At 43.5% G+C, this 11,583-nt stretch overlaps 1 protein-coding gene across 2 annotated transcripts; it reads left to right on the top strand.

Annotated features, from left to right (window-relative positions):
- Nucleotides 1-228: 228 nt before the first annotated feature.
- LOC133506622 (dnaJ homolog subfamily A member 3, mitochondrial-like) lies at nt 229-9,570 on the top strand. 2 transcript variants are annotated; one of them, XM_061830931.1, is made up of 12 exons: nt 229-448; nt 876-1,012; nt 1,122-1,205; nt 1,528-1,725; nt 2,645-2,797; nt 2,873-3,020; nt 3,738-3,802; nt 3,885-4,013; nt 4,130-4,245; nt 5,549-5,667; nt 6,563-6,702; nt 8,625-9,570. In XM_061830931.1, exons 1-11 carry the CDS (start codon nt 247-249, stop codon nt 6,685-6,687), a joined length of 1,476 nt encoding a protein of 491 aa, XP_061686915.1. In that variant the 5' UTR covers nt 229-246; the 3' UTR covers nt 6,688-6,702; nt 8,625-9,570. The 2 variants fall into 2 exon arrangements, with proteins under 2 accessions (XP_061686915.1, XP_061686914.1); XM_061830930.1 differs by having other exon boundaries at nt 8,622-9,567.
- The last annotated feature ends 2,013 nt before the right edge of the window (nt 9,571-11,583 follow it).

Raw genomic sequence — 11,583 nt, 5'->3', positions numbered from 1 at the left:
TAAACACTATTCTGAAATGTAAAATATGAAAGAAAATCAATTTACGGATAATGGCGAATGGTATTGCCAAATAAATTTAAAAAAAGATAATGTAAAAAAAAATCGAGAAAGTGGGGATAAAAATCAAAAGAAGCGCAATCAATACGATGAAAGATAAAATCTTGTAACTTATTTATGAATGTTTGAGGACAAGGGGCGAGATAGGAAAATGTGTTTATTACGGAGACAGGAAGTGACGACACTAAAATGGCGTCCTCCGTTAGCCGGCTTGCTACACGCTCTTTCCTCACGTCGCTTATTTCCAAACTAAGCCGGTGTCGTCTCCAATTTTCATCCGCCACACGTGTTTATGTTTCGGCGAGGTTCTCGACGGCACACCGGCGAGGTTCGGCGGCTCACCCGTGCCCGCGGAGCCACAAAAATGCGGTGACATTGAGCCGGCTGACAGGTGAGCGGGCTAAAATATGGGAGCGGAACACGTCAAAACAAGAATTAAAAATGTTCAAAAGGGCCGTTGCTATTTGAGAAATGTGACAGTTAACCTTAGTGCGACCAAAGAAAATCACACAAATGTAACAGTCAACTGAAAATCTCGCCTGTTTATGGCTGATGTCACATTGCTACATATCTTATAAACACAGTACGAGCAAATAGGATGTCTTATTTAGTCTCATTAAAATGTAAACTGGCCAGGATTTCCATTTTAGATGGAATCCAATGTAAGTGTCTCATGCAGGAATGCAGGAATTTGTGAATAGTGATCATGCGGCCATGACCAGTGTACCAAATATCAAGTGAACCATAGTAGTACATTGATATAAAATGACTGGAGGGAGGTAAAAGCGATGACTCTGGTTGTGTCGTCCCATCTGCAGCCTTGCCATGTCCTCACGTTATCCTTGGACGGCGTTTTCGTACCAGCGCCAGATGTGCCGACAACCAAGACTTGTACGAGGTGCTGGGCATCGCCCGCACCGCCTCGCAAAAGGACATCAAAAAGGCCTATTACCAGGTGAGGTGTATGTGCGCTGTTATTAAATCCCCCCCAAAATATCATAATCAGTAAAAACCTCATTGAAGTCTGCATTGCGCAATCTAATCTCAGTTCTTTGTGTTAACAGTTGGCAAAGAAGTACCACCCAGACACCAACCCAGACGACCCGGAGGCCAAAGGGAAGTTTGCCAAGCTGGCCGAAGCCTACGAGGTACCAACCATTAACATACTGGCCGCTCACCCCTTTTATTTTTAAATGATGTACAGTAATTACACGTCATGTAATTATTACATCTCATTGATTATATTGAAGTTCAACACAAAAGATGAATTAAAAATTCGTTTTTTAAAAAGTACTACATTAAGGTATTAATAGAACTAATTCATTTCAAGATGAGGATGATGTTTTCAGACACCAGCATGGATGAAACCTTTAAATCAAGGCACCTTTTTTTTTTTTTTTATTTCGCGACATTATGCACTTTATTTATTCAATTTTGTTGTTTCCACGCCCCCTCGACGCGTCACCGTAGGTGTTGAGTGACGAGCTGAAGAGGAAGCAGTACGACATGTACGGCGCGGCGGGCTTCGACCCAAACCGCGCGGGGCAGCAGCAGCACTACAGATCGGGCAGCGCCAACGTAGACCCTGAGGAGCTCTTCAGGAAGATCTTCGGGGATTTTGCCGGCGGCTTCCGAGACGTCAACAGCATGTTTGAGGAAAGGCCGGAGGTGAGGGGCGGGAGTTAAAAAGGCCCTTCATACCTAACTATCCATCCATCCATTTTCTTAGCCGCTTATCCTCACGAGGGTCGCAGGAGTGCTGGAGCTTATCCCAGCTGTCATCTGGCAGGAGGCGGGGTACACCCTGAACTAGTTGCCAGCCAATCACAGGGCACATATAAACAAACAGCAGCCACACTCACAATCACACCTTGGGGCAATTTAGAGTGTCCAATTAATGTTGCATGTTTTTGGGATGTGGGAGGAAACCGGAGTTCCCGTAGAAAACCCACGCAGGCACGGGGAGAACATGCAAACTCCACACAGCCAGGGCTTTATCAACTGATCCACTGTGCCGCCCCATAACTAACTAGCGAACGACTATTTTTATTATTTAAGTTATATTTAAGTTTCAATTCTACAGAGGCTACAGTGGATATAAAAAGTCAACACACCCTCTTTCAAATTTGAGCATATGTACATTTCTCACAAGGAATCAAAATAAGTGCTGGTCAACTTTCAAAACACTTTTGGTAAAATGAGAGGCTCATTCTTTTCATTTATTAATTTTAATATTGATGAGTCACGGGGACAAAAAGTCATAGCAAAAGTGCAGGTGCTTGAGCACCACCTAGTGGGTATGCGTACACATGCTTTCAGCCAGAGTAGCCAATTAAGCGATTTTTACGAGCCCTGTAGAGAGTTTAAAAATTGACTGGAAATATTGATTTACTTTAATATTTATTTTCTTTTCTCTGAAAAAAAAAACATTTCTTCATTGGAAGAGTATATGTAATTTAAAAAATGCTGGTAAAAGTAAGAAAAAAAATACAAACGCGCGTGTGGTGTCACAAAAAAAGAGAAAAAAAAACTATTGTCGTGAAAATGTCACTGTCTACATGACACGTTTCTCCTCCAATGCCAATAGTTTGTGATGGACCTGACATTTGCCGAAGCGGCGAAGGGCGCCGACAAGCAGCTGTCCGTCAACCTCGAGGACGCCTGCCCGAGGTGCGACGGCAAGGGCAACGAGCCGGGCACCAAAGTGTCGCACTGCCACTACTGCAACGGCACGGGCATGGTGAGGCAACCCCCCCTCCCCCCCAAAATGTATTCCTTTGAAAGTCATTCATGTCGGCGTCTTCTTTTTCCGTAGGAGTCGGTGCACACGGGCCCCTTCATGATGCGCAGCACGTGTCGGCGCTGCGGCGGCAACGGCTCCATCGTGATCACGCCCTGCACGCTGTGCCGCGGTTCGGGTCAGACCAAGAAGAGGCAGACGGTCATGGTGCCGGTTCCGGCTGGTAGGTGCCCATCAGGGAATATAATTTATTTTATTTATCAGCGCCTTTCAAGCCACTCAAGGTCACTGTGCAAAAAAACAACAACAGAAAAACAAGTCTTTTGTAAATAATCCAACTAGTGACTCATTGGAGAATATCAGTCACTGTGATTTGACGGGCGCGTACGCGCCCAAGCGCCATCGGCTTCTCAAATCTGCACAGTCGAGCAGGAAAAGTCACGCGTGTAAAATTTGTTGCGAGTAGAAATACATAGATATTGAAAGATGTCGCTTATTTTGTGTAGTCTTGACCAATGTTCCCTCTAAGCTGCGCCACTGCGCAATTGTGCACTTGTCGCACCCTCTCAGCACACATGAAAACCGATCCAGCGCAGTAAACCACAGCCTGATGTCTTTTTTTTAATTTTTTTTTATTTTTAAAACAGAGAAGCGCACGATCTCTAACAACAAGCTGCTGCTCAGCCTACTTCTACTTCCTAGTTTACCTGACACCGCCCCCCTCCGCTCTTAAAGGGGTACACTCAGAATTACAAACAGAACACACACCCGCAACTATATATATGCGGGCATGACTGGCGGACCACACCCGTAACTTTATATCTGCAGGCATGACTGAGCGAACCTGTACATTTTTAAAATGTGAGTGACGGGAGCATACGGTCCATTACATTGCGCTGGTGTACCGTGGCCCGTTTGTAAAAATGCCGTTTGTCTCCAGGGGTTGACCACGGTCAGACTGTGCGCATGTCAGTCGGCAAGAAGGAAGTTCTCATTACGTTTCGGGTGAGTCTCATCACTCGACAGTCGCGTTCCAGTGATTGCGTGATCCCGTGTTGTTTACCCGCTACGAAATGGACCCGCGCAGGTTGAGAGGAGCCCCGTGTTCAGGCGCAACGGAATCGACATCCACTCTGATGTGCTGATCTCCGTGGCCCAAGCCATCCTGGGCGGCACGGCCACTGCGCAAGGCCTCCACGACGCTATCAACATCTTGGTGAGACGGTTAGAAATAGAAAAAAAAAAAAAAATCTCTCCTTGGTTGTGCGGCTGCTCCTAATATTGTGGCTGCAGTATTTAATCCGAGCAAATCCGCTCGCCACCATCTTGTAGATTCCCGCAGGGTGCCAAGCAGATCAGGTAATTCGGCTGCAGGGGAAAGGCATTCGCAGGCTCAACAGCTACAGCTACGGCGATCACTACGTGCACATCAAGATCAAAGTGCCCAAGTAAGAGACATGCCCACTGCCGACCTGCTTTGAAGGTCCACTGTCATGAAATGCATGATTTTTAGTATGTTATTAATGAAAAAACGGTAGCCGGTATGGACCCATGAGTTTTTTTCACGACAAAACACGATTTTGTCGTATACGGCTTTTTGTAACTCCCGCCATGAAAATCCTCTCGAGGGATTTGTTTTCGAGAAGGAGCAGGAAGTGAGGCACAGGGCAGTAGCGCACTCAAGACGGGCTCGTATGGTTCTATTAGTTTTACCTGCGGGAAAGTAGCTCGTTGTTCTTTCGTGTTAGCCAAAATGCGGGCTCGTTGTATTGCTGGATATTGCTCGAACACTCGGGAGGACGGATTTACCCTTCATAAGTTTCCAAGAGACCCGGTTCGTCGTGAAAAATGGATTGCATGGGTGCAAAGGACGAGAGCTTTGTGGGTTCCAAATGACAGGTAAGTGTGCAGAGAGCTACTAAAAAAAAAAAATAGTTGGTGTGGGTGCACGTAATCCATAAGTCAGCTAAATGTGTCGATGTGCCACCGCGGCCGACGCCGTGATCGGCGGATGGGGTGGCTCGTCACCGATGCGTAGGTGGATCGGACTGGGAGGTGGTTTGGCCATGCTTTCGTCGTTGCTCGCGGGAGGGGGCGGCGTTGTTTATCACCGCCGTGGAAGTGGTTCAGACGGGGAGGCGGCCGTTGTTCATCGCCGCCACGAAGGTGGATCGGAGGCAGGGAGGTGGTTCGGCCGTGATCCGCTTATCATCTAAATGTGGCTTGAAACGATAGCGTAATATTGCCCCGGTCACTTCACTCGGTTGTGAGATGTTCTCTTCTTCGAAAAGAGCTTCCGTGTCAGAAGGGGGATGTTCGTCTCCCATGGTCGGGGGCGCAGCGTGTTTTCAATGGCGAATGTCCGGGGTGATGTCACGGACAGAAGATGCGGCCAATTTAACAACCACTTGGCTGTCGAATGAGATTTCCGCAACTTTGCGCATGGATGACGCGCTCTCCGCTCATATTTATTTTTTTTATAGAGACATTGAAGTGAATAATGTTATATGTATTTTTCAGTACAATATCTATTTTAAAATGTTAATAGGCATGACACTTGACCTTTAAAGTATGACCTAAACCTAAGAAAATGATGTCTCGACTTAGTTGTGTAATTTTGCACTTGGTGGGTGGGTAGACACACCAAAGCTCCAACTCTTTGCCTAAAAGATATTAAAAAGTACATACATTTTCCATAATATGTTCCTCTCTTTGACCACATCATTAATTTTTTGTTGTTTGTCTGCGCAGGAAGTTGACGCGGCGGCAGCGTTCCCTGCTGCTGAATTACGCCGAGGAGGAGGCGGACGTCCCTGGGACCGTTAACGGTGTCAGTTCATCTCCAGCTAAGCGTTCCACCGACACTGAAAGTGAGATGTCATTTTGTGCACTTTTTCCATTGTCAGCCGTGAGCATTTTTGAGCACATCTAAGAGGAAAAATCCCTTAACGCACCTCACATGACATGATGCTCACTTTAGATATTCTTTTCGGGGATGCATATCCGACATTTGGGTCTTTGCGAATTTAAATTTACAAAAGCGTTCACAGAAAGAGAGTTTTCAAAGTTTTAATACATTAGTTTACCTTAACATAGCAACAAAACGGTAGCACAAAAAGGGGTGTTTAAAAAAAAAAAAACATACTGGTGAAAATCACTGAGACACGGCAATAACACAGCAGAGATACGCTAGCACAACGCTAATGCTAGAACAGCGCTAACAGGGCCGGGTAAAAAAAAAAAAAAAAACATACTGGTAAAAGTCACTTCCTCAGCACATATATTCCACCGGTCTCTCTTACCTTTTCCGCTTGTGTGCCCCCTTGCGGCCGTTTAAAAATGCACAAATTAACCGCATTAACCGCAGGGTTGAAAGCGTGTGGAAAAAACTCGGTTTATAGGCCGGAAATTACGGTAATTTCCTCCAGCTGACTTACGAAAACAAGTAATTTCTTTTTTCAACTATTTGATTAGTCATTGTGTCTAAAATTTGTAAAAACAGAACTCTTTGTTTCAAAATGTGTTTATTTTCACAATAACTGAGCACAGTGATGAATTTATCATCAAAATTGGAAAAAAATGACTAATTTTGGAATTTGAATTTGGATCAGCAGAAATTAAAATGAAATGATTTCTTTTGTTTGTTTGACTGGAAGGAAGACATTTTGATTTTCAATTCCTGTTTGGACGTACTGATGCGCAGAATAATGTAATGTGTAATAATTGGCCATCTGGAGCGGTTGACTCACTTTGCTTTGCGCTCAGGAGGGGGAGCCAGCGAGTCACCTTCTGCTGAGAAGTCGAGCAGCTCAGAGGGAGACGACAAACAAAAGAATGAGGACCAGGAGGAGGGCGGCTTCTTTTCGAAACTCAAGAAAATGTTTCGATGAGATTAACCACACGAGGTGAGCATTTTTTTACACCCATGGAGAGCCCTCCATCCATCCATTTAAATTAATAAATCATAGCGCTTTTCTCTTTAATAGGGTGACTGTGTCAGTGAATAACTCATTGAGGGGGAGCATTAGTAGACTTGTTTTTCTATTATTGTTACAACTTGTGGCAGAAGTATATGTATGTAAACAATATTTCATTACATTGACACCTCTGGGGAAGTTTAGTCTTCCGTGAAGCCAGAGGAAAAACCACACGAGCACAAGGAGCCAGTTGGCAGCCATGATAACTTCACGTATTATCATAAATTATAATCACCATTTTTTTTTTACAACCTTTGTCAAAAATCTTAAATACACAGCCTGTTGCTCTTCAAAAGTAGAACTTTTTAAAGTTACCTCGAAATGTATAGCACTTTTTGCAATATATTTATTATTGTTATTCTCCCTGTGCCTGCGTGGGTTTCCTTCGGGCTATCCGGTTTCCTCCCACATCCTGAAAATATGAAACAATAATTAGATACTCTAAATTGCCCCTAGGTGTGATTGTGAGTGCGGCTGTTTGTCTGTCTCGATGTGCCCTGCGATTGGCTGGCAACCAGTTCAGGGTGTACCCCGCCTCCTGCCCGTTGACAGCCGGGATAGGCTCCAGCACTCCCCGCGTCCCTCGTGAGGATAAGCGGTAAAGAAAATGGATGGATATTTTAAGATATTTTCTATATTTATCCGGATACAACATTCCAAATTTGAACTTTTTCCTAAAAAAAAAAATCTATAAAATACAAATTGCTATATTTGACCCCTTTAAAAAAAATAATTTTTTTTGCTTAAAATATGTCACTTCTTCCATCAGTATTATTATTTTTTATGACAGCTTTTTTTTTTACATTCACACATGGACAATTGAACAATTTAGAGCAGAGGTTCTCAAACATGTTAAACCAAGTACCACCCAAAAAAAATAAATTTCTCGCAAAGTACCACCGTCATATCGAACATTAATTTACAGTGGCATACGTAGCACACCAAAGTATTCATCACCAAACATTAAGCACTGTACTTAAAAGTAATAAAATTTAAATGCATTAATTAAATGGAAATTATACCTAAACACGGCACGCTGGATCAGCTGCTAAAGTGTTGGCCTCACAGTTCTGAGGTCCCGGGTTCGATCCTAGACTCGACTGTGTGGAGTTTGCATGTTCTCCCCGTGCCTGCGTGAGTTTCCTCCGGGCAATCCGGTTTCCTCCCACATCCCAAAAACATGCAACTATAATTAGACACTCTAAATTGCCCCTAGGTGTGATTGTGAGTGTGGGTTTTCTGTCTCTATGTGTCCTGTGATTGGCTGGCAACCACTTTAGGGTGTACTTGACAGCTGGGATTGGCTCCAGCTCTCCCTGTGACGCTCATGAGGATAAGCGGCAAAGAAAATGGATGGAAGGATATTTTATTTATTTTATATAATATATTTTCTATATTTATCTGGATACAACATTCCAAATTTGAACTTTTTCCTTAAGAAAAAAAATACAAATTGGTATATTTGACCCCTTTAAAAAAACTTCTTCCATCAGTATTTTTTTACGCCAGGTTTTTTTTTTTTTTTTTTTTTTTTTTTATACACAATTTAGAGAAGAGGTTCTCAAACATGTTAAACCAAGTACCTCCGTCATGACTAACATTAATTTACAGTGGCGTATGGAGAATTCCAAAGTATTCATCACCAAACATTACACACTGCACTTAAAAATAGTAAAATTTAAGCGTCTTAATTACATGGAAATGATACCTAAATGAATTTAACGAGAGATTCCAAAGCTTAAATGCAAATGTGTTGTGCTGAATAGTTAAATACAAGTGAACTGTACTAAACAACATCAGCAACTTAAATGTTTGGATGCTCACTTGCTGTTTTCTTCTTTTCCCAGCAGATGAAGGTCAGCGTGGTAAAAGAAGAGGATGAACCCGCGAGGACGCACGTTTACACGGAGGCAATTGTAAAAGCTGCGGGTGGCAACGTGGTAACGCCCCCAGCAAAAAGTGGCAAAGGACTGTGGTAATTACTGTAAAATATGGTACGCCGTTTAGAAGCCTGTGGTAAAGACTATAAAATATATATTTAAATCAATTCCACGGGGGTCATTGCGAGCTTTCGCTCCTTTCGAGTTGATACCCGAGCACAGCCGGTGGCGTCATCGCTTTGCCGTGCGGTTTCGAAGCACCGCGGGGAGACTCCAAAGGCGGACTTGAGTCAAAACGCCACCCGTTGCTTTTCTACGCTTTTCGCACCGCAGAAAACTTTCTGTTCTCAGCGTGCGGTTTTGCGCACGACAACCGTAAACGAGCTCCCGAAAGCCGGCCGAGGCGTCCGCCGCGTACGCTCGGCGTGGCCGCTCTGATGCGTGCAAACGTTCCAAATAAGTGACGGACTCCTTTTGCTACTTATGTTTGTGGAACAAAAATGTTATTGTGTCCTTATAGGAAATGTAGCTGCAGGCTTTACAAAGGCATAAATCCAAAGAATAATCACTACTCAACATCAGTCAGAACCATAAAAAAAAGCAGCGTTCATTTGTATAACTCATATAATGAAAGTATAGATTATATACCAAAATAAACGGTGCAACAGAAGCCCGCAGATGTGATGCAACGTGATTTATTGTTCTCTAATAGGGTTAGGGTCGTGGAACTGTGTGAGGCTTCAGGCTGTCTCCCCGTTGCGTTTTCCAGCTAATAAATCACATCAGTAGTTAACTGCAGCTTCTGTTGCACCATTGATTTAGGTATGTCATCACAATAAAATGGAATAAATGCAGTATATTAAAATTTATTGAGATGTACCTGTATCGATTTTCTTTTGTCACAACACTCCCGATAGCTCTCTAACGCACCTTTGTGTCAACTTTGGAAACGGTAATCGAAGGATCTCCTTTGGGCTGGCTTGTGGCCGTCTCTTGGCGTGCATATCGAGTTTTAAAATGGAAAATATAGTTTTAGAAATGAATTTTTGTTAGTTTTACAACAAGATTCTTTCATTCTTCCAACTTGTTTTGCACTGTCAGACGCACAAAGTTCTGTTCTTTCTTTCTCCACAGAACAAGTACCTTAATTTCCGGCCTGCAAGCCGCGACTTTTTTCACACGCTTTCAAACCTGCGGTTTATGCGGTGATGCGGCTAATTTGTGCATTTTTTTTTTCTAATGCCCGTAAGGGGGCGCTCGAGCGGAAAAGGTAAGAATGAGACCAGTGGAATATATGTGCCGAGGAAGTGACATTTAACAGCCCTGTTAATGCTGCGCTAGTATTAGCGCTGAGCTAGCGTGTTGCTGCTGTGTTACTGGTGTGTCTCAGTGATATTTACCAGTAAGTTTTATTTTAAATGGCCCTGTTAGCGCGGTGCTAGCTTTAGCGCAGCATTAGCGCTAGCGTTAACGCTATTGTTAAACTCTTTCTGCGTACCGTCTTTCTTTGTAAATATCTCGTGTTTCAGTGTGGGCACTTGCCACTTTTACACAGCTGCGGCGTATGTATGTACCAAATGGAATTTCCTTTACAAATGTACTCGGTGAGGTTTGTAACCAGGTGCACTCTGTAGGCCAAGAATTACGGTATGTTTGTAGCACTTTTTCAAAATGGACTTTTCAAACTTCGCAATACAGTAAATTAATTTTCAGAAAGAATTGAAAGCACCCGTGGGAATTGTGCAAACTTCACGCCTGCGTCTTCCTCCTTCTCCACATGTGGGCCTTGGCACTGTTGTAAATTTTCTTCATCCCCAGTCATCTTGTCATAAATTACTCTTGTGTAATTATGTAGCGACGGCTGATGCGCCGTGTTGTTTCTTCCTCAGCCTGCGGCTGCGACAAGTGCCAAGTCTGCAGACCAAAATGTTTCTCATTGAAGGGGAAGAAAAAATATTCTTCTGCAAGTGTAGTCACAATGTCACCCCAAAAACTCACTCGGGAGCACACCCTGAAACAGTTTCCACGAAAGTTTTTAGGATCCGTGGCCCCAATAGATTTGAAGCTGCCTTTTCACCAAGTTTCAAGGGCTTGATCAACCACTAGTGAATTTTTCGAAATGGTCCTCAATTGGATACAGGTGACCTAAGACCAGTTTCCCAATCTTTATTGAGCCAAGACACCCACGGCACATGGCCAAAAGGGTAAAGCTGTTAATCCGTTCCAGCCCCCATTAATCAGCAAGATTTTTTGGGAGTAAGTCACTCTTTAAAAAGAAAACAAAAGAATTTTAGACAGTACAGTATTGTTCTTTCTAAGTAGACATTGTAATAACCATTAAATAGAATGGAAATACTTAAACAATTAGGGAATCAGAATTTAATGCACCTGCGAGTGGCTGGTAACCAGTTCAGGGATTACCCCGCCTCCTGCTCGAAGATATCTGGAATGGGCTCTAGCACATCTGCGGCCCCTGTGAGGATAAGTGGCTCAGATAATGGATGAATTTCAAGCATTCAATATACGGATCTGTCTGGTGTGTGCAGTTTGGCCACTAGGGGCGGTATTATACATCCATATACAGTACGACCACGGTTCTCAACCACAATCCGTTCCAGAAGGTGGTTCGAGAAGCGATTTGTTCGAAAAACGAATCAATATTTCCCATTACAAATGTAGCTACTGGGACACGTCTGCGTTGTACACAATAACAATGCGCTTTGTGGGTCAGATCGTCGGGTTGCGTGGGTTATGTTGTTTCCGGGTATTTTCGCGGTGCGTTCGAATTTACAATAACAAAGCGCGTCGTGGGTCAACTGATCGGGCCGCGCGCGTTGTTATTTCTGGATTTTGTCCGAGGCGTTCGAGTACCAATTTCCATTCGAAAACAAGCAAAGAAAGTCTCGAAATTTTCATTCGAAAACTACTT

Source organism: Syngnathoides biaculeatus, chromosome 9 (assembly GCF_019802595.1).
Source record: "Syngnathoides biaculeatus isolate LvHL_M chromosome 9, ASM1980259v1, whole genome shotgun sequence".
Classification (NCBI taxonomy): domain Eukaryota; kingdom Metazoa; phylum Chordata; class Actinopteri; order Syngnathiformes; family Syngnathidae; genus Syngnathoides; species Syngnathoides biaculeatus.
Note: the sequence above shows the minus strand (reverse complement) of the source record. Positions and strands in the feature narration are given on the sequence as shown.

Excerpts from the sequence above, each read along its gene's own strand:
- LOC133506622 (XM_061830931.1), top strand. The coding sequence starts at position 247 with ATGGCGTCCTCCGTTAGCCGGCTTGCTACACGCTCTTTCCTCACGTCG. Across the intron at positions 2,798-2,872 it reads ACTGCAACGGCACGGGCATG|GAGTCGGTGCACACGGGCCC; the intron begins GTGAGGCAACCC and ends CTTTTTCCGTAG. Across the intron at positions 3,803-3,884 it reads AAGTTCTCATTACGTTTCGG|GTTGAGAGGAGCCCCGTGTT; the intron begins GTGAGTCTCATC and ends GGACCCGCGCAG.